The sequence below is a fragment of the Tiliqua scincoides genome, chromosome 9 (genome assembly GCF_035046505.1).
Source record: "Tiliqua scincoides isolate rTilSci1 chromosome 9, rTilSci1.hap2, whole genome shotgun sequence".
Classification (NCBI taxonomy): domain Eukaryota; kingdom Metazoa; phylum Chordata; class Lepidosauria; order Squamata; family Scincidae; genus Tiliqua; species Tiliqua scincoides.
In genome coordinates, this window is record NC_089829.1 from 29,886,120 (window position 1) to 29,912,116 (window position 25,997).

Sequence of the window (25,997 nt, forward strand, 5' to 3'; positions counted from 1 at the left end):
GGTGTGGAAGGGATTGTCACTCCCGGATTGGCCTTTTCAGCCACACTAGACGCTGTGCCAGAACCACCTTTCAGAGCGCGATACCATAGTCTTTCGAGACTGAAGGTTGCCAATACACAGTGTCTCCTTTATGTACATGTCACAGCACTCAGAGAGACCACCATGTATCTGGAAACATGCCATTAGTGTTGCGTCAGGCTTTCATAACATACTAAAAATCATTCTCTAAAGATGCTAACTCAGAAATACTTCAAGTGATAGCAAGATCACCTCCATGTAATGTTCCACATACAGGAACATATACATGTATATGCAATGGAGTTTGCTCAGCTTACACTGTTTGAATTATTGACAAAAATGTATTCCTTTCCCTTATACTAACTGATTTAATTCTCGACAGACACCATCATGAAGTGCAAGCTCTACTCAAATAACCACTCACCTGATCATCAGTGGCAGACTGACATTGTCTATAGGGAACCAATCGGGTAAGTTTTTGAAAGGGTGCATTTCTGCCCTAGTTTGCCCTAATTTTTGCATTAGTTTTTCAACAACTAATCAGAGTTGGCAAAAAGGGCTGATCTAGCAGAACAATGAGAATTTACTGTCTGCTGGTGTGATCTCTTTAACCATGGCTTTAAAGGGAAGCCTTGTTCAACATAAAGAACTAGTATCTGAGATATCATGTGAAGGATTTCCTTGATACCCTATGGAAGACTTTCAGAGTCACACTAAACAATAAGGCAGACAATGCTAACATACTTAGTACAGTCTTTCCCCCATATTTGTTGCAACTACAGAAAAAGCTGCTATGAGGAAACCTGATCTGAATTGGGACTGTGCTGCAGGTCAGTGAGAAAACCATACTGGAGAATAGGGTCAGACTCCTCTCCCTAATTCTAATGGACTGGGGTCCTTCTTTCTAAAGAAAGGTAAGTGAGGGACAGGGAGTGAAATGTATCATCCAACTGACCATCAAATGTACAGTTACCAATAATTAAGGCTCACACAAGACCATTTTTGCAAATGGACACTGTATCATCACTATGACCCTGCATGATAACCTTTAGAAAGACATTCTCCTCTCATCAAGAGCACCATCTATGCCAGTGGTTCTCACTCCTTTAGCACCGGGACCCACTTTTTAGAATGAGAATCCGTCAGGACCGACCAGAACCCAATTTCAGGTGGGTCGCCATTTATTTCAATATTTTATTTTTAATAGAGTAAACCTGATGCTACCATTGTGACTGCATTTGGAGAAATGTGACAAATATGTACTTTTAATAGGCTACTCTGTATATGCTTTTAACAATGAGAGCTAGTGGGGCTTACTTCCAGGTGAGTGTGGGTAGGACTGCAGTTTAGGATTGTTAAAAATTTCCTGTTTGATGATGTCACTTCCTGTCATGACATCACTTCTGGCGGGGTCCTAACAGATTCTGATTCTTAAAAGGGGTTCTAATAGGGGTGCTAATAATTTGAGAACTATAGAACTATAGTTCTAATAGTTTGAGAACTATAGTTTGAGAACCACTGGTATAATGAGATCTTGCCAGGATAATCTTGCATACCTGTACTTGAGCATTTACACGCTTTCGGTCTTGCAGGTGTTGATCAGTAGTAGAAGGATGCCAGGGATGGTTGTAATTTTGAGACTGTGTCCGAGTAATGGGAGAGGGTTTCGCTACTTGCGGGGTAACACGGTGCTCTAGATCATGTTCTAACTCATTACTTGAGTTGTCCTGAACAAATGCAGATTCATCAAACTGAGGAAGGAGACCTTCCTGCAGGAGGTTTTCTGGATCAAGTCCTGTAAATGATTCCGCTTGAGATTCAACTTGATTAAGCAAGTTTTCATCCAAAGATGAAAAGCCATTTTCTTCTATAGGATCACTGAAATGGCTTATCCGAGGACCAGAGCCAACAGGGGCAGAAAAACTAATGTTCACCGAAGATAGTTTTGAACTATTGAAGTTGCCCTGAGGATGTGCTGAATGCAACACGTGGAAGTTATTTGAATTTAAAGACGTACTTGAGTTAAGGATGTTATCTGTATTTTGCTTGGTCCCTGTCCGAGATGCAAAGCCATCACTTCCAGCAAAGTCAGATAATGGATGAGTTTGCTGACTAGCAGAAAGAGCTGCAGAAGACTGAAGTAGACTGGTAGGAGAGATGTGGTTACTAGAGTAGGAATAAGGAGGTGAAAACTGTGCATTATTATCAGAGCACGGAGTTATCGCTGGAGAGTGTCCCTCAAAGTTTCCTTCCTGATTCCCACAAAAGCGGGGCGAGTCATTTGCAGTTTGAGAAAATGACTGAACAGAAATAGACTGTTGTGAGTTTGATAGGTTAGCAGATTGAGGTGGGTGGGGAACACTCGTTCTGTGCTGAATGGATGCAGTAACTTCCATGAAATTTTCTGACCGATTCCGAGTCTCCTCTCCTGTAATAATGCCATTTCTGTTTTGTTGTGGCTGCAATGAAGCACAAGTATGGTGCTGTTCGCTGGCCTGAAATAAGGCAAAATCGTGGTGTGCTACAAAGCTTTTATTTTGCTGCATAGATTGTGAATGTCCTTGGTGAAAAGGAGACCCATTCTGGTTAGAAACATTGCTAGAAGTTTGAAGGCCCCACATAGGGCTTCCATCTGCCACATCAGGAAACATTCCATTGGTTTGGCTTTGGGGATGAATGGGTGAGCAATTAAACTCAGAATGTGGTGATAAAACATTTTCAGCTGGACTGTTAAAGGACTGGTTTACTTGAAGTTTCAGTGAATCAAATTGATTTAGCTGTTCAAAATCATTCATCTTTTGCTGCGTTTGTGTTTCCTGCACATGGTTTAATGAGTCAATGTGTAAAGGCTCAAATTCGGCACCCAAGTTCAATTCATCAACAAGTGAAACAGGCCCAGCTTGTACAAAGGCATCATCTGACAAACCTTCTAAGGTATCACTAAAGAGATTGGCATCATCAAAAAAGTCCATCATAGGATCTGTCATCTTGATATATCTGTTATGCTTTGACAATACTCCGAAAGGAGTCAGTCAGCCTCTTGGCAGTGCAGAGTAATGGATATTTGCAGTGGTCAACAGTGTATTGAAGTCATGTCCGCATCCATTAGCAGTTTTGAAAAAATAATGTCTTGAAATGTTTAAAATAGCCTAGACAAGAAGGAAAGAAAATCGGGTTAATGTTAGTGTATGAGTGTTTGTTTACCACCATCTGATTACTCAAACCAATTCCCACTTTCTATTCATATGAAGCTAACATAAAGTGTTATATTCTGGGGCACATGAAACTCCTCTAGCAGACCACAAAATCCACTCCTGAGGCTCTGATGATGCTTTGGAGAAGAACAGAATATGGCACAGGAGGCTGCCAAGAGCGAATCAGCACAAATTCCCCTGCCCCTAAATGAATGGAACTGCCTTCCATTTACACAAAGCTTAAGATGCACCTAAAAAAGTTTCTTGCAGAGAATTGATTTAAATCAAGTTTCCAACTTTGTTTGTTATATTTCCTGAAAAGGCACACATATGAATCAATTGCCACGAGACTAAAAACGTATCCAATCAAAATTAAGCAGAGTCTTTATACTATGGGCAACCCAATCCCATCTCCAGTAGGGCTGCAGAGTGCAGGGGCACCAAAATGTCAACCACTGTATCCTACGGCCCCACAGAGGTCGCCGAAGGTCTCCTCAGGAGAAGGGGACATAGGATCTGGTCCCATCCCCCTTCTGAGCCTGTCACTCCCGCTACTCTGCCCTCTTTCACCCCAACACAGAATACCTTCCCCTGCCTGGCAATGCGACTTACCCCGGGAGCTCCCATGGCATCTCCTCTTGGCACTGAGGCCTAGCGTCAACAGGCGCTGGCCCAGTGCCGGTGGTCCCTTCTCCCCGGGTGCTGCCGAAGTGCTTTACGGCAAGTTTGCGACACCCAGCACAGGTACAACTCCTTAGGATTGGGCCTTAAGTAACACAATTTAAGATCTTTGATCATGCCACCCACATGCTTTTTGCACTATATAATTTATATTTCCTTATGAAAGTAGTTGTGAAGTTATGAATTTCGATTTGGCTTTTTCTATGTAAGTATCACTAAGCAAGATCACTTGGAGGCTAAGTGCCTAGAACCTTCCAAAAATTAGTTCTTGAGCAGAATGTTTCTCCCAAAACATGGAAAGTGGATGTATACACAGTTTGGTTGATGAAATAGGAATATTCACAGTTTGCATGATAATACAGACAATTCATGACCCATAATATCACATTTGTAATGTTTGATCTCAAGAGTCACCTTTTTAATGGTTTTCTTTAGCATACCTTATCCTGTGGTCAGTGTGTCTCATATGAGATACTGAAATTAATTCCAACTCAAAAGGATCATGTTAAAAAAGCATAAGCAGTCTTTTAGAAATATCTTGATTTCCAAAAATGTGAGTTTTGTGTTCAGTCTTCTTCAAGACCTACCTGCCGAATTAGGCATTTGACCAGTCAGAGAGTGTCAAGTATTCTTACAATACTAGTTTTATTAGCACAAAAAAGTAAGTTTTGATACACTGGTCAAATTTAGTTAACTGCTATTGAAACAACGCAATTTATTTTTTAAAAGAGTGTTAATGAATTATAGCAGTTTTAAACAATTTTATAAACATGAATAATAGACAACATTAAGAAAAACTATTAATTAAAATAATAAGTATTGTTTTAATTAATAGTTTAATGTTTTAGTTGGTTTTATTTAATGTTTTTACTATGTGGCACTGTAATTTTATTGTTGCACACCATTTTTAGCATTGAAAAAGCAGTATAAAAATCTTTTAAATAAAAGTGACACCACCTCTAGAATGGCCTGTGATGGGAGCTATATAGTAAGGAGCTATATTTAGAATAGAAAATTTGGACAGCCGCATGTATGACTGCAATCACTTGAGTATAAACTGGCAGAAAAGAGGCCACTTTAAAAATTGTTTTGTGAGTTACTGGTTAATTGTCTATGCCAGTAATTTTCAACCTTTTTCCTCTCATGGCACACTGAGAAAGTGCAAAAATTGTCAAGGCATACCATCAGTTTTGTTTTTCTTTAAACAACTGACAAGGCAGACCACACTGCTGGCCAGGGGCTCACATCCCCCAATGGACCTACTTATATATGACCCTCCCCCAAACTCCCATGGCACACCTGCAGACTATTTGTGGCAGACCATTCATGGCAGACCAATGTGCCACAGCATAGTGGTTGAAAATCTCTGGACTGTGCACTTTAAGGTCCAGCTAGGAGTAATAACTTAAAATTGCATATTATCCAAAATAAGATAAAATGTAAAAAGTATGGTCTTTAACATCTTATTTTAATTTTAATAATATTATGTAATATGCATACACACAAAATATCAAGCTCAGTTATTTCAAAATTAGTACACTATAAGCTTTCATTCTTTGCACAGATAGATCCAGGCCCTCTCTAAAGTGAGTCATTAACAACATCTAGGTCCATTGGTGAAAATGGTAAAAGGCAGACTCCTTAGTTCACTCCATGGTGGAATCCCTGATGAACCAAGTGACATGAAGGGGGTCAAATACAAACATTGCATATAGGTGATTCCCAGGTGATTTGAAAGCATCTGGAACACAAGTGTGTCCACAAAACTCATGGTTCTAAATTTTGCTGGACTGAAAGTTGATTTTTTATGTCAACCACATAGCAGAAAAGCTGATAATCTGAATCCACCCAAAGTTAGGGAATGTAATATTACATGGAATGTGCATACTAAAACTTGCATTACTGTATTTACATAAAACGCTTAGTGGTCAGGATAAATTAGAATGCAATGATATTTCACTTGATGATATACAAAGACAAAAAACATCCTTACCCATTAATACATAGCACATATCTTTTGCAAAAGTTTTATGTAATCCCGGGAAATACTTGGTCCACAACAGATAGTTCATTAGCATTAGGGACCTGAAAAACAAGTTACAGTATTGAAGGCAAATGAATTCTCAAAAAAGGCTCATCATAAAATTTTGTCTTTAACTCCACTCAAAGCCCCAATTTGCCCAGAAATGCTGTATAAAACATGTCACACTATCAAAATTTAATGCCCAAACTAGACATACACATTCATGCAAATATAAAAACTATCTGATCTATCTATCTGCCACAGATCCAAAATATTTGTGCTAGTGTACCACTGCGTTTCATCATTATGCACTGACAGAACAGCTCTAGTTGAATCTCATTTTGAACACATATGCTAGCACAACAAATCTTACAACTCTGTTGCAAAATACCCAAAACAAATTTTAAACTAACAAGGTACATGCTGCTTCCTGCATAATGTACACTTGAAACCCATGGAGCTGAAAACCTGCAAAATGTACACCAAACCCATGGAGTACTCCCAATCTCTTAATCCTGACTAAGAGATTAGAAAAATTTATATCTGCTTTATTGTGAAGCACCTCCCAATTTTATTTATGCTACAAGAACAGCATGAGTAGTTGTTCAGTTTTTCATGCCCTGATAACAAAAAATTTATTGTTTAAAAAAACCAAAGTCTAATTCATTTTAGGACTACAGCAATTAATAAATATATTTAGAAGTTCAGTCTAGCCCTGTAAACAAGCCTTCCACAGAAGAAACTGGTCTAATTCTAAACTCTGTCCCTCACTCAGATAATTATCAGAAACTAGAGGGATATCTCAAAATGTGCCCAGGAGTTTTTTCCATTGTCATGTGATTTCTGACATTACAGCTGCAAGGTTCATAAGTAGAACTCACATGCACAAGTCTTAGTGTTCATCAGATATAAAATATCTTTATTTGCTGTCAAAAGTGAACCGACACAATAATCTGCCCAATTTTTGCAAGGCTAAACACCTATGAGATACTCTTTAGTTAACTGCTAAGATAGAAGCACCTGGAGATCTAGAGTTGGCAGACAGATACATGGCACTTCACCTCCTCCCTCATATTGAAATAAACAAAATTCTAAACATGACAAGCATTGTTTATACAGGTGTGCATCACTTAACAACGGGGATACATTCTCCAATCCCTGTTGTTATGCGATTAGGTTGTTAAGTGAACATTCAGTCCAACCTAGTGCCTTTGTTGTGTAAAAGACACTCCTTGTCAGATACTAGCTGGCTGCAAAAGCTAATGGAGATAGATTGCCTCTTCTCTGCAATAAGAGCCTCTTTGGGCGCAATCCAAAGGGCGCCTTATGCCGGCCCAAGGGACTTAAGAGGGTCGCAAACGGTGCTGTGAAGCACGTTGCGCCTCCTTGCAGGGAAGCCAGGTCGCCCCTGCTTCAGCTTCCCTGCAGCCGCTTGTGCAGGGAAGCCAGGTCGCCCCTGCTTCAGCTTCCCCTGCAGCCGCTTGTGTTGGTGCACTTGCGCCGGCACAAGCAAGCGTGGGGGGGCAGGGAGGAGGAGGGAAGGCGTTTCTGGGTGGGGGGGAGGATGGGCAATGGGTGGTCCCGAGGGTGGGTGCGTGGGGAGCCGGAGGCAGGGCTGGGACACAGCAGTTATGTCGGATCCCAACCCCCATCCCCGTGGAGAATGGAGCCACTTCAAGCCATTCCGCTCTCCTCAGACATGCGCTACCTCCAGAGGCGATGCAGGTCTGAGGAGACCCATTGGGGCCAGCAGCCCTTAGCCAGGGGTAAGGGGAAGAGTTTCCCCTTGCCTCTGTCTGAGCCGCTGCTGTCCACAAATCTGCATTGGATGCAGTGCAAGCCTCCTGGCTTGCCTGCTCCAGTGCAGGTTTGGATTGCGCCCTTCACTGTGTAAACAAACACACTGCTGCAAGCTATGGTAGGCCTTAATGACTCATTAAGAGCCACTTTGTTGTGCTTTGAGCACCTTTGTATATGCGATCTGTCATTAAGCAGAAGGTTGTCAAGTGATGCACACCTCTATTTTAATTCTGATAATGTCAAATATCTGCAATTACATAAATCCTCTAAGCCAGCCATTTTCAATCACTGTGCTGTGACACACTGGTGTGCCACAGGAATTTGGGGAAAGGTCATTTATTAATAGGGCCAATGGAAGATGTGAACCCCCACTGGCAGCATGGTGTGCCTTGTCAATTGACAAAAATCCTGGTGGTGCGATTTGACCATTTTAGTGCCTTATCAGTGTGCCATGAGGTGAAAAAGGTTGAAAATCACTGCTCTAAGCAATAACCAGACTGCCCAGGCTCAATCACTGGCGCAGAACCAAGTAGACCCATGTAGGGCTTTGAGGCACGGCAGAGGAGATAGGATCTGATGGCAGTCTCTGCTTCCATCCCCATTCCCCTCCCAGGACTGAACCGCCCTCTTGCCTGCCCATTTTTGCCCCCTCTTCACCTTCCTCCTGCCTTCCCTTCTACCCCAGAATGCCTCCCCACCACTTGGGGGAAACTTATCCCTGCTGGCTTCCGGCAGTCATCCAAGCAACACAGAGGTCCAGTGCCGTCTGGCACTGGTTTCCCTGCTGGTGTCTCTCTTCTCCTGGCTGCCACAATGTGTCCTATGGCACAGGCAGCATGTGGGAAGCTGACACTGGCCTGGGACAAGACCAGACATAAGTAACCTTTGTTTTGAAACTAGAATGTTTTTAATCAAACATCTGATATCAAGGAAGAATTTACTAATCACACAGCTAAACTTTGGGGAAAAACAATTGGTTCTCTTAAGTGTCTTGTACTCCATCACACTGCTGTCAATAAAAATTATTTCCTTGTAGTCATATCATCAGTATGGCAGAAGAAAAAAAAAGAAAAAAGGTCAATTTATTAGAGCAAAGATAGCCATCACGTGACCAGTCTTTTACTTACAAAAAGCTGTAGGGCTGCTGACAGTTTTGTAGATATAAATGTTTTCTAGAGTCACACCTGTCAGAGTATAAACTATGCAAAATACACAAGACGCTACCCAAAGTAGTCTTAAACCTAATGCAAACACTTTAAAGCTAAACATACACCTCCTTGTACAATATCAAATGACACTCTAAGCTAAGGGGAAAAATTCTCATTTTCACTACTACTGTTAATATTACGAGCAATATTTATCATGAAATCTGGTATCATGATTTTTCTTATATTGTCCACTTAAATGCTTTAAGATGTCCTCTAGTCCAAATTCTTTAATGTGAACCTATTATTTCCCAGATTTTAAAAGACCACAAGAATCGGAAAAAAACTGGATAAAACTTATCTAGCTTATCTTGGTCAGTAAATCATCATCCTGGCCTAAATGGAGAACACAAAACTTTTATAAACTATGGTTGGATCAAAATAGGAAGTGACAAAAGGCAAAGATTGGTCTTTTAATTTCCTAAACTACTTTTGTTTCTTCAAAACACCAAAGCACAGAATGATACACACTTCTGTAAGAGTGTTTTTCCCAGCCTACAACCTGGAAACTACCTCTAAATAGGACAAAGGATGTTGTCCTCGTTATAATGCAGATGAGCCTAAGCAGAAACATTACTTTTTCTTCATCATTAAATAGCCTTGTTGATGATGTTGCTACATTTCATAATTGGAAAACAATTTGATGCTTTATTAGTGCTGAAGGATACTTCATAAATACCACCTACTCCCACATGGACCTGTTTAATTTCTTGAGTGCTGCCCTCCACCTTTACAAGGTTAGAGTGTGGCAACTAGAGATGAGGCTTTTGTTCCTGAAGTGGTATCCCTGCTCTGAAATCATCTTCTCAAGTACATTTGCCTCGCATTGTCTTTAAAAAAGCTTTAGGTGCTGGATCAGTACTTTTTTGTAGTTACTAAAATTTTATCTACTCAATGCTTTTAGCTTCTCTGAACTGTTGAGACAAATTCAGACAATTCAAAACTGAGACAATGTTTTGAGAACCTGAGAAAAAAAGGACTAACTACTGTGTATACAATTAGAGCAGATACTGCTGAGTAGATGGACCAATGATCTGCTTCATTAGACAGCAGCTTTGTATATCAATTATTTTAACTAGGTAAATACAAAATTATTTTTCCTAAAGAAAGCAAACTGATCTGCAGATTGCACTGCCAGTATACTAAACAATTATACCTAGATTAAAAAAGGATGATCAAAAGAAAGACCCCAACACCTAACAGGCAAGTAGGAGATGCTCTTCCTATCAAACAATTCCCTAACATTAGCCAAAGATAAAGACAAAAATAGTCTGCTTGTGTCATGCACTATTAGAACTTTTATCTAAAGAATAATAAACTGGTTGCAATAACAAATTTACTAGTGATCGGACCCAGTAATGCCCTTCTTATATTGCATGTATTAACCCTACTATTTCTTTATCTTATTTGCTATGCATTTCTAAAATTAGGCAGGAAAACCTTGCATAATAGCCTTATTAGCTATTTATTTCATTGTTTACATTTTTATACTGCTCTTCCTCCAACAGGCTCTGGGTTGTGTACATAGCTCCTTTCCTACTTCTGTCCTCACAACAATCCTGTGAGGTAGATTAGCTTGAGTGATAATGACTGGCCCAAGGTCACCCCAGAAGCTTTGTGACTGAACAGGGACTTGAATTTAAGTCCAACTCCCAAACCATTACACCATTCCATTTTTCATCTTCACAGCTATAGTCAGAAGCACTCTTACGAGTTCATTTTCTAATGAAAATCAAGACAAGTCACTCATTTTTATCAGAGAACCACCTAAATTAAAGGACTACATTATGTCTGCTTTAAGTCATATTTTAAGATGAAATAACCAATACTCTCTTTCCAAGACCCAGACACAGATCATTTCCAGTTCTGCTACCGGATGCCCTTCAGCTACAGGACTGCTGCTTTCTCAGTATGAGCTCTACTCCTGAGCTATGCTCCCTCTTGTAGATACCAAATCAGATTAGTTACTACACAACTACATAGTGATTGTTATTCACAAATCAAATACTATACTTACTGAGAAATAAAATAACATTTTAAGTATACCAGCTGTCTGATAAACAATAAATTTTTTTCTAGTCAGACTTCTCCTGAGTGATGGAGGAAACTGCAACATGGAAACATTCACTTTAAATAGGAAGCAACTTTATTGTGTTTAGTAGTGGGCAAACATGTATCATTAGAGATGGCACATGATAAAGGCAACTGAATTATTAATCTCTCAGGGTTCTCTTCTCCCATAGTATGCAGACTTCTAATGAATGACAATTTGCTAATCATGCTATTGCCTACGTTCTCAGAGATAATTTCATTTAATCAATACACATCAATCCCTCAAAATGTATCCTGTCAAAGCATCACAAAGGTCTGTGCCATTTTCTTGGAAGTGTTTTAGGACTCAACCTTATTCTCAGTTAGGTGTAAAGTATCTGCTTGTGAGTAAACAAGAGGGTACAAATGAAGGCACATTCTGCAAGTACTTTTCTCCTTGTCTCCCTACTGCTTGCTTTGTCACTCAGAGATAGCAAACTCTGGAGTAGCTGTTGCCAGCACCATAGCCCCAATCTATGCTTAGGTCTAGCACAAATCCTGGACCCGTGCAACTATTGCATTACATACGAAACATATATATGGGCACAGTAATTCATAGGACTTGGTTGCAACTTAGATTATATCTCCTGACTTTTTAGAGAGCAAAGTCCCAGAAAAAATACCAAATTTGAACATACTACCCTAATATTACAGGTAGGCCTGCACTTCATAAGACACCCACGTACAGCTGGTCCAGTACTAACACTTCCTTAAACACTCCCAACATTACGAAACACAAAAATTAAAGAATTTAAGATTTTATAAGAGAAAAACTAGCCAGAATTATCTGCTGTTACTTTGAAAATCTATTCTACTACCTATAGTTAGAAGTTATGAAAGTGAGAATGTAGGTTGAAACAAACATTTTTAGAATGTTTAGAATGTTCAAAATTATAGTTTAGATGTTAAAAAAGCAAACTGCAGCAATGCTATGCAGCTATGCTAGCCCCATCATAAAGGTAACTGTCAATTGAATAAGCTATTTCAGTACAACTGATACTGGGCAGGTTCCCCCCCCCCCTTAAATCAAATTGACACCATTAGCAACAATATAAATTTGGAATGGAGACTAAACACATTTGATGTCAGAGTGTCAAAAGATCCAAAGGCTTTATTGGACCATCAAAGATCCCTAATGTGGCCATGGTATTTCTACTACACTCCACACAAATTACTGAACTATCTTCAGAGCTAAGAAGCTGCTTTGTTCTTCAGACACTTTTGGTAAATTTTGTTTATCCAAGTAGTTCTTTACTTCTACTTGATCTATTTTTTGACTTTTGTATAAATTAGCATAATAATTTGTAATTATTTTTTTTATATCCTCCTGATCAGTATACGTTTTTCCCGCCTCCTGCAATTTTAAAATTACTCTCTTCTCTCTCTGCTTCCTCAATTTGTAGGCCAACCATTTCCCTGGTTTATTGGCATGCTCAAAATATCTTTGTTTCACAAACTTTAATTTAATTTCCATTTGATTCAACATCAAAGATAATTGATGCTGTAAATCTTTTATTTGTTGTACTATTTTTTTTATCTCCTGGGACTTCTATTAACTCATATTCCTTCTTTTTAATTTCCTCCTCAATTTTCTGAAACTTAATTTGTCTCTCTTTTTTCCATTCTATACTTTTCTGAATAAAGTATCCTCTCATAAAGGCTTTACTAGCGTCCCAAACTATCCTCATTTCTGTTCCCTTATTTAAATTCAAATTAAAAAATTCCCTTAATTTCTGCTTAGCATCCTTTATTATAACCTCTTTTTGTAACAACAATTCATTCAATCTCCATCTATATGTTGTACGTTTCATCTTAATAGTCATAGTTATTGGATTATGATCTGAAAGAGTCTTTGATAGAATTTCTGTTTTAGAAGTTTTTATTACAATATCCTTCGTCACCCAGAACATATCTATACTTGAAAATGATCTGTGTCTTTCTGAATAATAGGTAAACTCTTTTATATTTCCATTCATTTGTCGCCAAATATCTACAACCCCTAAACCTTCTACCAAATCAAAAAAAGTTTTTGGTAATTTCCCTTGAGAAATCTTAATCTCCTTCTCAGATTTTTTATCCCTTTGTGGTGACACAACTGCATTCCAATCTCCCATCAAACAATAACTTGAATATGAGTAATTTAAGAGTACATCCAATAATTGCCTAAAAAAAACTCCTCTTTCTTGATTTGGAGCATACAAACCCAAAAGTAAAGTTCTTACTCCCGAAATTATAACTTCCACAGCCAACCACCTGCCTTTTTCATCTGCAAACACAAGTTATGGTTTTAAATAATCTTTAACATATATAACCACTCCATTTTTCTTCTTTGAATTTGTTGAAAAAAATTCTTGTCCTAACTTTCTCTGTATTAAGTAGTTTGTATGACCTTTTTTAATATGCGTCTCTAAAAGGCAAATCACATCTTTTTTAAGTTTCTTCAAATAATAAAATATTTTTTTCCTCTTATTTGGAGCATTAGCTCCATTAATGTTCCAAGATAAAAACTTATACTCCATAGCTAATCTTCTGAACTAATTATTTGAAAATCTATTTGGGTTTGTTGCATATCCTTTAGATTTTCCTGTTCTCTTCTTTCTCCTCCTCCTTCGAATTCCTTCATAAAATCTTTAGCTTTCTGAACTGTATCTATTCTATACATTCTACTCTGAAATCTAAAGAACAAAGGGAAATTTTAAATAATAGAATAACTCTGTGTGAAGTTGTAGAGGCAATAAAGAACCTTATAGAATTCTTTGAAAAGGTCAATAGGCATGTGGATTTGGGAGAACCCATGGACATTATATATCTGGACTTTCAGAAGGCGTTTGACACGGTCCCTCACCAAAGGCTACTGAAAAAACTCCACAGTCAGGGAATTAGAGGACAGGTCCTCTCATGGATTGAGAACTGGTTGGAGGCCAGGAAGCAGAGAGTGGGTGTCAATGGGCAATTTTCACAATGGAGAGAGGTGAAAAGCGGTGTGCCCCAAGGATCTGTCCTGGGACCGGTGCTTTTCAACCACTTCATAAATGACCTGGAGACAGGGTTGAGCAGTGAAGTGGCTGTTTGCAGACGACACCAAACTTTTCCAAGACCAGAAGTGATTGTGAGGAGCTCCAGAAGGATCTCTCCAGACTGGCAGAATGGGCAGCAAAATGGCAGATGCGCTTCAATGTCAGTAAGTGTAAAGTCATGCACATTGGGGCAAAAAATTAAAATTTCACATATAGGCTGATGGGTTCTGAGCTGTCTGTGACAGATCAGGAGAGAGATCTTGGGGTGGTGGTGGACAGGTCGATGAAAGTGTCAACCCAATGTGCGGCGGCAGTGAAGAAGGCCAATTCTATGCTTGGGATCATTAGGAAGGGTATTGAGAACAAAACGGCTAGTATTATAATGCCGTTGTACAAATCGATGGTAAGGCCACACCTGGAGTATTGTGTCCAGTTCTGGTCGCTGCATCTCAAAAAAGACAAAGTGGAAATGGAAAAGGTGCAAAAGAGAGCGACTAAGGTGATTACGGGGCTGGGGCACCTTCCTTATGAGGAAAGGCTACGGTGTTTGGGACTCTTCAGCCTAGAAAAGAGAAGCCTGAGGGGGGACATGATTGAGACATACAAAATTATGCAGGGGATGGACAGAGTGGATAGGGAGATGCTCTTTACACTCTCACATAATACCAGAACCAGGGGACATCCACTAAAATTGAGTGTTGGGCGGGTTAGGACAGACAAAAGAAAATATTTCTTTACTCAGCGTGTGGTCGGTCTGTGGAACTCCTTGCCACAGGATGTGGTGCTGGCGTCTAGCCTAGACGCCTTTAAAAGGGGATTGGACAAGTTTCTGAAGGAAATATCCATTATGCGGTACAAGCCATGATGTGCATGCGCAACCTCCTGATTTTAGAAATGGGTTATGTCAGAATGCCAGATGCAAGGGAGGGCACCAGGATGAGGTCTCTTGTTATCTGGTGTGCTCCCTGGGGCATTGGGTGGGCCGCTGTGAGATACAGGAAGCTGGACTAGATGGGCCTATGGCCTGATCCAGTGGGGCTGTTCTTATGTTCTTAAGAAGATTAATATAGATAAAGCTCCGGGTCCAGATGGTTTAACAGGTAGATTCTATAAATGTTTAGAAGAAGAAGTAAGTTTACCACTGCTTAACACGATGAATGATATTTTGCAGACTGGGAAAATGCCAGATTCATGGAAGGCAGTAAATATAACTTTGATTCCTAAAGAAGGACAGGATTTGATGGATATAAAAAATTACAGACCTATTTCCTTGTTGAATAATGATTGTAAAATATTTACAGCAATTTTAGCAAGCAGAATGAAGAAGATATTACAAAATCTTATACATGAAGATCAATGTGGTTTTTTACCGAAAAGACACATGAGTGATAATATTAGAATAGTATTGGATTTGCTGGAATATTATGATAAAAGGATAGAGAAACAATTAGCATTGATTTTTTTGGACTTTGAGAAGGCGTTTGACAATTTGAGTTGGACTTTCTTGATTGCTGTCTTAGAGAAGATGAACTTTGGAGAGAACTTTATTCAATGGATAAAGTCAATTTATACATCACAAACTGTGCAGGTAGTGGTAAATGGAGAATTATCAACAATGTTTGAGATTCAAAAGGGAACACGACAAGGATGTCCATTGTCGCCACTTTTATTTATACTTGCCTTAGAAGTGTTATGTAGAGATATTAGACAAGATGAAAGACTACATGGTGCAAAGATTAAAAATGAATGTTTTAAATTATGAGCATTTGCAGATGATATGGTTTTGATCTTAGAAAAACCTTTAAAAGACAGAGTTGTTGATGGTTAAGTTGAAGACGTTTGAGTCATTAGCAGGATTTAAGATAAATAAACAGAAATTTTATCTAAAAATATGAACGAACAAGACCAATCGAAGTTGATGAATAAGACTGGGTTCAAAGTGGAGAAGAAGATTAAGTATTTAGGTATTATTTTGACAAACACGAATTGTATGTTATTTCAAAATAATTATGTTAAAGTTTGGGGTGAAATAAAAAAAGATTTTGCAAGATGGGAAAGGTTGAAATTATCTTTTTTGGGAAGAATATCTGTAATTAAAATGAATGTACTACCAAAAATGCTTTTTCTTTTCCAGAATATACCAATATTACTTTCTGATAAACCTTTCAAAGAGTGGCAGAAAGATGTGACAGGTTTTATATGGCAAGGGAAAAAACCAAGAGTGAAATTTAAGATTTTGCAAGATGCAAAAGAAAGAGGAGGTTTAGGACTGCCTGATCTGAAGACTTATTATGCATCATGTTGTTTTCTGTGGCTTAAAGAACGGATATTGTTGCAAAACAAAAAATTGTTGAAGTTAGAAGGATATGATTTAAGATTTGGTTGGCACGGATATCTTTGGTATGATAAGTTGAAAGTGAATATGAAATTCAAGAATCATTATGTTAGACATGCACTGTGGAAGATATGGAATCGTTATAAGAAAAGGTTTTACAACAAAATTCCACTCTTAGCTTCACCACAAGAAGCACATTTTGGTTTGGGAACTGTACCAGGAGATAAATGGTTATTGTATAAGAACTTATTGAAATGTAATCAAGGTCAATGTATTTTGAAGTCTAGAGAGGAATTGATTGCAGAGGGTTTTGACTGCCAATGGTTTATGTATTTATAATTATTAGAAAGATTTAAAATTGATAAAAAATTATATGGTTTTGAAGAGGGAGAGACAATATTGGAGAAACAATTAAGATCAGATGAGCAGGTAATATCTAAAATATATAAATTGCTTTTGAAGTTTGAAACAGAAGATGAACAGGTTAAGGAATGCATGATCCAGTGGGCAAAAAATGTGGGCTATGAACTTTCAGTGGACAGATGGGAGAAATTATGGCTAAAACAGACAAAATTTACTTTGAATGTTAACATTAAGGAAAATATATATAAGATGATTTATCGTTGGTATGTGACACCAAGTAAATTAGCCAAAATGTATGAAACTATGTCCAATAGTTGTTGGAAATGTAAGAAACAAGAGGGAACATTTTAAGGTTCCCCCCCCCTTAAATCAGCTAAGAAGCTGCTGTTGCATGTCTCAACATTCCCCCCTATCCCATTTCATTTAAATTAGTAGTGCTGTATTAGGAGTATTTGTAATTTGCCAGCATTTACAGTCAAGATGGAATAAGTGTTGAAATGGCAGTAAGTCAGTAGAAAAGAATCCTTGGGACTTTTAGGTGGGGAGAGTGTGAAGATAAGCTGTTTTGGGATTTTAAAGGATTTTGGAGATTAAACAGTGGTGTAGGAAAGAAAAAGGGATAATTTGTAGGAATTCTGAGACCTGCAACAGGAGGAAAAAAGGGAGCTGGGAGTGGGGGCAGGTACACTGATGCTGGCTGAGAGATTGGATGGTCCTAAGATAAATGGTCCCACCACCTGCTTTTTCCCAGCAACACCAGAACTTATGGTGTTGCTGGGGAAAAGCAGAAGTTATGGGCGTGGTCCCTAAGCATCAGTCAGATAGGCAGCTTGACTGTCTAAATCAGTGGTTCTCAAACTTTTTAGAGGTCCTAGGGGCTGCTACCCAATTTATAAATGCCAAGGGGTATGGCTATAATGGTGATAGGGCAACAGTGCACCCCCCTCCAAGCAGCAGCTTGTTTAACCCTGATGCATATAGCCTAATCTGCCCTGTCAGTTTTGTGAGCCACCAAATATTGAGTCACAACTCACAAGAGCAGTGTTTCTCAACCTGTGGGTCAGGACCCACTAGGTGGGTGGCAAGACAATTTCAAGTGGGTCCCCATTCATTTCAATATTTTATTTTTAATATATTAGACTTGATACTACCATGATATGTGACTGCATTTGGGGAAATGTTATAGACCTGTACTTTTAACAAACTACTATGTATATTCTTTTAACAATGATAGTAAAGGAAACTTATTCCTGGGAAAGTGTGGGTAGGATTGCAGCCTAGGATAGTTAAAATTTTTCCTGCTTGATGATGTCACTTCTAGTAATGACATCACTTCCAGTGGGACCCGACAGATTCTGTTCTGTCCCAGTGGGTCCCCGTGCTAAATGTGTGAGAACCACTGCACTAGAGAGTCCCAGAGCCTTGTTTGAAAACCGCTGGTCTAAACCATTTAAACTTTATATCCCACACGGAAGCTTCAGCCTATAACAATTCCAAATCAAACACCTTCAATAAGTATTACTACTCTTAAAAAGCATACTAACTCTAAAATAGTCACCATCATAAATGTATCAAAAGTAAATGCTTCTAGTTTGAATAGAAGATACCTTTATGTATGCTGGTTCTTCAAAAAGTATGTTACCCTAATACACAAACTCAGATAGAAGACCTAGGTGATATGCTGACTAAAACTGCAGGAGCAATGAAAGAAGCCAAGTACCTGTGAACTAACCATTCACTCTGTGTACAAGTACTACAGCGTATCCAAAATATTAAGATAGTTGTGGAAATCAGAAGGGATTTTAAATCTTTCATTCTCAGAAAAATGGAAGGCTCTGCATAAAACTGATATCAAAATCCAAAAAGTCATCCTAACAAACTTTAAAATCATTCAGAATCCTCATGCTCTAGAACACCTGCCACTTGAGAAAGCCTTTTTTTTTTTAATGAGGGAACAGAAAGTGATCCAACTCTGAAGAGATGACTTCCAAGTGATCAGATCCAAGGTCTAAAAAGGACAGATACGTTTCTTAGGGCCTATTCTAAAAACAGAGTTATGAGAAGAACAAATTGAAATATATTATACATTACGGGGAAGTGAAAGCATTGAAACTGTTCCATATACAGTGGTATGTGCTGCATCTTAGTTATTTTATGAAACTCATACATGCTTTTACACGCAACAACCCATACTTCAAAAGGTATGTTCACTAAGTCAAGGAGCATGGAGCAATGACACACACAAATTATAATGAAGACCAATAGGGAAATTATAAAAGCAGTCTTGATTTTTTACAATAGTAATGTGGCTACTGACCTCTTTCATGAATTATTATTAGTTGTGCATGGATCATGCCCTGCTCAAAGCGCTATTTTGCCATCCTAACAAACCTACCAGTAGGATAGGCTGAGCCAGAGGCTTGGTCAGGGTTATCTGGTGAATTTCATTGCCAAACACTAATTTAAATTTCTATTTCCCAGTTCTAACCACCATAACAGATACAACAGGTTTAATTCATAGAACAAGCTCAAATATTAAAGAACGCTACAGAAGTGTATAAAAATGTATTATTTAGACCTTGTCATATTGTTATCTGTCAGTTAATTAAGCTTGTAACTTGTAAATCTCTCAGTTAATGGGTAGCACGCAGGTAATTGTTTGGATACTACTTCCAAAATATATTTAAGTTTGAGGTCCTTGAGGCTAAACACCATTTCCATACCTCACAGGAACACAATTCTCAATCAAGTTTCTTTTCTTAGTCATTGATGTGCCTCTTTCCAGAAAGGAGATAGAGATGATATATGTCAGATTTAATTCTGTTGATTTAGGCAACAGTTATCTTGCCACATTTCCCACTATCTTATACCAACAACTTTCATCATGTAAGGAGCTCAGTGAAAATTTCAGAAACAGTAAGAATCTGGCATGAGAGCTGCACATATGCATCTTTAGGTTCATATCAATGGTTTTATCTACATCACAGAGACAAAAAAAACAGAAGCAGTAAAAGAAAAAAAGTCTGTTGGACTACATGCTTTACTGTACAGAGTTTACATGCGCTTACATACTGTGATGTTTGCTGAATTCCATATACTTCTGTAATACTATGGATAAGCCATTATCTTGCACAAGACTACGAAAGGCAATAGTTAATTTCAAAGTGTTCTAGTCTTCCTCTCTAATCTAAATGGTAATATAACATGATGCAATATATATTTGACACACTATGCATTAGGAAATTGTTGAATAAAAAGGTTTCAGTACAACTGATCAACAGCCAAACCAAATTCCTAATGAGTTTTTTGTAAATATGAATTTGTACTTACTAAGTATTAACATCACAGAAATGATGACTCAATTTCTGTTCTTTGTACTTATCAAAGAAAGAAATCTGTAAAAGACAAAGAAAGAATCTGTAAGCACTAGAGCAAGGGTGTCCAAACTTTTTGGAAGGAGGGCCACATCTCTCTGACACTGTGTCGGGGGCCAAATTAATTTACATTTCAAATTTGAATAAATTTACATAAATGAATATATTAGCGATGCAACTTGTATGAATGAATGAAAGTCTTGCAATAGCTCAAGGCTTATAAAAATCCTTGCACAAAGCAAGGCTGGCCTTTCCTTTGCTGCCACTGCTGCATCACAGACGTGAAAGAGCAAGCAGTGGGAGAGAACCCTCATCCCACAGCTCATGTGAGAGGTCAAACAGTCATCTTCACACAGAGAGCAGTTGCATTGGGCCAGCATGGGCTCCAGCAAGTCTCCGGGGGACTAGAGGCTCACTGGAGATTAGGGGCTCCCCGTGGGCCAGATCGTGAGTCTCTGAGGACCGTAAGTGGCCCCCAGGCCGGGGTTTGGGCACCCCTGCACTAGAGTAAATAACACAGCAAGTAGCATGAAGGAACACTCACAATCAGGCATTTGCTCATGAGATAGAATGCTCCAGTCTCTTTTGGAGAAGTGATCATAAAAATATGCCTGGCAAGAATATTTTCGATACCAAAACTGCATTTAAGATTTCCTTTAAGTGCGATATTAAGTTTTCCAGAATCAAAAAGCCAAAAATAGTCATACTTAGCATCTCCCCTGCAGAAATTAGACAAATCTGTATAAATAGAAACTTACAAATAAGGCAACAGGTGAAGCTATGAAGCAGCAATACGAAAAGACCTTTGGGAATAGGAGACAAATATGATTGCCATTTATTTTCATGGCTATATATTGCTACTTAACTCCAGCATTTTTTAGCTGCTCGGTAAAAAGTATTTCATAATTTTGGACATGGAAAGTGTAGAATACGTGAAGTACCTCTATCTGTTTCAAATAAGTACACATTTCAGTTACAGGGCAAAACCTGCTCTTAAATTTCTACATCCCCACCTTTTCACAAAAGTCACCAAATTTCACATTAAGACAAGCCTAACCCAAAATAACTTAAAATTCTGCATCCTTGAGCTCATAAGAAAGACTGTCCAAATCCCTACCTTATTCCAACTAACTACCCTCTGTCCATATGACTTTCTGTGGGCTGAAATGTAACCCTCAAACTCTCATCTTCTATTTACACCAGAAACTTAACAAATCTAATTGATCTGTTTTCCTACCAGTATTTATCCAATATTCTCTTAACTGGTAGTAAATAGAAACCCTCCTTAGTTTCAATCCTTCACTGTCCTATCATGAAAGCAACTTTACTACATACACCACCCGGAATAGGCTACTATCTCATTCTGCAAACATTTTGCAGCCTGCTCTGACAGTTTTCTCCCATGTACTCCCCTTGCCACCTTATCTCTTAACATGGGCCACTGGACCAGCATGCTGCGCTTAGCCTTAGGTTCAAGTCTCAGCTCAGGGATGATGGGATGCTTTCAGAAAAAAACTGCAACTGTTTTCCCACCTGTGTAAAAAAACACAACCAACCTTATAGGGCTGTCATGATGATGAAGGAAATAAGACAGCAAAGAACATTAGTAGAGTAAGTACTAACATTACTGCATGAAACCTTTTTCACTGTGCATTCAATCACTGTCGAAATTATTTCCAGTACTATTCCAAAGTGTTTAAACAAGCATTTTATTTACTTGTTCTCATATTTGGAGGGGAGTTACTTTAAAACTCTGCAAAATCAACTACAAAGCTGACTGTAGCACCACCCACCTCACTGGAAGCCAGTTCAAGTCTACTGGTATCAAACAATCAAGCACTAAACTTCTAGGCTGCTGCCTTTTTCCATCTGAAGGGAACTTGTAGATATCTCAGTAAACCAGTACAACACAAAGCTTTCTTCTACCTATCCACTTCAATAGCTATTTCCAGAGAACTTAATCTAGGTGTTCCAGCAGATTACAAATATCTGTTCATAGACAAGTTTCCAATTTTTCCAGTAACAGAGCAACGCGTATACATATGAGGGCGCATGTAAAATGTCTGTGAGACTTTCAAGCATGAAGATGTGACCAAGAGATGGATTAACTGTGAACACACAATTGCCATCCAATGCAACCAAATAAATCTACCACTAACCAGAAAAGGAGCATACCTTGCTTCCAAAACCTAGTAGAAAAGTGGGTTAAAATGTTGTCCAATACCATCGTGGACAATACCACTTCCACACCAGCTCAAAATGCAAGTGCACTGGTAGGTCAGGTCAAGGGATCATCCAATTTAGTATCCCATTTCCAACAGTGGCTGACCCAATGCTTCTAAAGAAGCCCACAAGCAAGACACAAAGGCAACAGTTGCCCCACTCCTACTGTTAATATCATCAACTTGTATTCAAGATGTATACTACCACTGAACCTGGATATGTCATACACCCACCATGACACACCCTGCTACCAGATCCAGAGTTCAGTAGCTGTCAGTACCATTGCTCCCTCCCAACATGCATCTTACCACCTCCACAAATGCTGTGGACTAATTTTCTCTCCTGCTTTTTTTATCATCAAGAGACTTCTACCCTGCCTTTTTGCCTGTGAAGTAGCCCTGGAACTCCACACAGGACCATATTAAAAAATTCTGAAGGAGCACATGTGGGGGACAGACCAGCCCATTCAAAGCCACCCTAGGAAAGAAAAGAGATACCTTCAGTCACAGAGAAATACAAACATACTTTCAGGAATAGATGGAGTTTCATTCCCTGAGCCCAGATCTGCTACACATATGTACAGTTACATATACTGCATATCCTTGCCACTTAAGGAGATCCACCTCTTGGTCACACCTACAGATGTGAAACTGGCACATAAAAATAACCCTGCAAGATCAGGCCTAGGGCCCACCTAGTCCAGCTTCCTGTATCTCACAGTGGCCCACCAGATGCCTCAGGGAACACACAAGACAACAAGAGACCTGCATCATGTTGCCACTCCCTTGCATCTGGCATTCAGAGATGCCTACTTCTAAAACCAGGAGGCTGCACATACCTATCTTGGTTCGTAACCTGTGATGAACTTTTTTTCCTACAGAAGCCTGTCCAGTCCCCTTTGAAAGGTATCTAGATGCCATCACCACATGCTCTGGCAAGGCGTTCAAAAGACTGATTGCATACTGTGTAAAGAAGTCTTTGCCAGCCTGTCTACACACAGCACTTGCATTAAGTACATAAGAAGAGCCCTGCTGGATCAGGTCAAAGACCCATCTAGTACCCAGTTTTCTGTATCTCACAGTAGCCCACCAGATGCCTCAGGGAGCACACAGAACAACAAAAGACCTGCATCCTAGTGCCACTCCCTTACACCTGACATTCTGAGGTAGCCTACTTCTAAAATCAGGAGGTTGCACATACCCATCAAGGCTTGTAACCTGTGATGGACTTTTCCACCAGAAGTCTGTCCAATCCCCTTTTAAAGGCATCTAGGTCAGATGCCATCACCACATCCTGTGGCAAGCAAGGAGTTCCACAGACTAACTACATGCTGAGTAAAGAAATATTTCCTTCTGTCAGCCCTAACTCTCCCAACACTCAATTTCAGAGGATGTGAGAGGGAAAAGAACATCCCCCTATCCACTTTATCCATCCCCTGCAAAATTTTGTACGTCTCAATCATGTGTCGTCGTCCCCCACTCAGGCACCTATTTTCTAGATCATTGGTTCCCAACTTTTTTTTTGCATACCCTTAGCAGTTCGTTTCTATAAATTGTACCACTCATGCTAGCCCTTTAAGGCAGTCTAATGCCAACCCCACAAGGCAGTCTACTACAGACCTGCCTTTTTTTCCACCATTATTCAATTCTTTTTCAGGTACCCCTAAAAGTCCTGGCAAGAACCCCTGGGGGGTACACATACCCCAGATTGGGAATCACTGCTCTAGGCTCAAGAGCCTCAAATGCTGCAGCCTTTTCCTTGTAAGGGAGGTGCCCCAGCCCCAGTAATCATTGGGGTTGCTCTCTTCTGCACCTTTTCCATTTCCACTGTATCCTTTTGGAGATGTGGCGACCAGAACTGGATGCAATACTCCAGGTGTGGCAGACAGGCAGTTCTTTCCCCATAAAAAAAAATAAAGACTGTATATGACACTCCCACACATGCTTTCAGTGTATCTACATTAGACAGGTATATATACATATATACAAACCCCCATGCATTTATGTATACTTATACGCCTATATATGCCTATATACACCCCCAGCCCCCCTAGACCCAGATTTGGGGCAAGAAGCACGCTGAAGGAGGCAGAAAAGGACACAGGGAAGGGGAAGGGAGGAGAGACCGCCCCAGCCAAGAGAGAGAAGGTGTGACAGAGCCCAGAGGCCTGAGCAGCGTCCTTCCTTCCCTCTTGTGGAGGAGGAGCAGCAGCAACCGGTCTCTGAAGATGGATGGAGAGTGAGGAAGGGCAAGGCAAGGCCAGGCCAGGCCTCGGCTTCTCACATACTCACCGACCCCTCCAGGCCAGCCCCGGCCAGGCCAGCCCCCCCCCTCTGCTTCACTGGCGCGATAACGCGCGCGCACGCGGGGTGGGCAGCCTGAGAGGGGTGTGAGGGAGGGCGTGCGCGCGTGCCCACGCACGCGCGTGCGCGCGCGTCGTCTGAGGCGATGCCTCCTTGACAGCTTGTTCAGGGAGGGTCAGTCGGCAGGCTCTGAGTGGCAGAGAAAGTGACCACGCCCCTTTTCCCCTCAGGGAATCCCCTCCCCCCCTTTCCACGCTCAGGGCTTCTTCCCCCCCTCAGGGGCTTTTGGCGGGCAGCTGCTGCTTCTCTTCCCTTCCCCCCCACGTCAGTTGGTGCTGCCTGAGGGGGGAGGTGAGAGGGGAGCGCGCGCTTACCGGGCGGCGGTGCTTGGTAGTGGCTGAGGAAGAGGAGGGCGGGCACGCTGGCTGGCAGGCAAAGGCCCTGCCTGAGGCAGAAGGTGGCGCGGCGGAGGCGGCTGAGGGGAAAGGGGGCGGGGCGCGACGCGGCCTGATTGGCTCCCGCCCTCACGCTCCTCCCACCTTCCCCCTCGCACGCGCTTCTCCTCAGCCAGAGACACTCCCCCCCACCCCTCCCGCCATCACGCCGGCGCGCGCGACTGAGAAATGGAGAGCCACGAAGCGCGCGCGCACTGCTCCCCCTCCCTCACTCGCGCCAGTGCACGCGAGGCACTCCCACGAGGGAGGGAGCGCGCGCGCGCCAGCCGTCAACCGCCTCTTCAGCGACCCCAGCCAACCCGGGGCGGGGACGTGTTTGAGGGAGGGAGGGAGAGGGGAGAGTTGTCTGTTGGCGGTTGAATCCAGGGGGGAGGAGGAGGAGGAGGAGGAGGATGGGTGGCTCATTTGCATATTTGTCACCTTCTCGCTCATTGGCGGAGGGAGAGCAGCCGCCGGAGGAAGCCGGGCGCGGAGTGGCTGAGGAAATGACCTACCCTGGAGGAAGGGAGGGAAAGGGTGTGGAGGCTGAAGAGAAAAGGGCGGGAGGCGCTGAGGGGGTGGGGGAGCGGCCGAGGCCTCCGCTGACGGAGGGGGGAGGGGAAACCAAAGCCCCTTCCCCTCAGCGAACCCCTCCCCCTCAGCATCCTGTTTCCCAGTCATAGTGAAGCAGGTGCCTGCTGGACACACCCACCCTGTTGCCTCCTCCTCTCCCCCTCAGCAAGTTGGTCTTCCCAGGTAGACTTCTCCTGAACATAGAGGTTCAATTTTGGTAGCACTGCTGGAAATAGGTCCTTCCTCCCCCCAGTGGGTTCTTATTAGGGCCCTCCAGCCTCGCACCCAGCTTCCAGCAGCAGCCCTTTGCCAACCCTGCAGGGCTGGTTTTCGCCTGGAGTCTCCAGGCGCTGACTGGAAGCC

The 25,997-nt window shown here is 40.9% G+C and overlaps 1 protein-coding gene across 6 annotated transcripts in view; it reads right to left on the minus strand.

Moving 5' to 3' along the window:
• The window catches only part of CHD9 (chromodomain helicase DNA binding protein 9), an 88,555-nt gene extending 63,488 nt beyond the window's left edge, over positions 1-25,067 (minus strand). For 5 of the 6 annotated variants that reach the window (XM_066637634.1, XM_066637632.1, XM_066637635.1 and 2 more), the window contains exons 1-4: positions 25,002-25,067; positions 20,058-20,122; positions 5,887-5,978; positions 1,575-3,167 (exon numbers count right to left, since the gene is read on the minus strand). In XM_066637634.1, coding sequence (XP_066493731.1) covers positions 1,575-3,005 — 1,431 coding nt within the window. In that variant the 5' untranslated portion in view covers positions 3,006-3,167; positions 5,887-5,978; positions 20,058-20,122; positions 25,002-25,067. Of the gene's footprint in view, positions 1-1,574; positions 3,168-5,886; positions 5,979-20,057; positions 20,123-24,615; positions 24,647-25,001 lie in introns of those variants that run through there. The other variant, XM_066637631.1, reaches the window with a different exon arrangement.
• Positions 25,068-25,997: the final 930 nt, after the last annotated feature.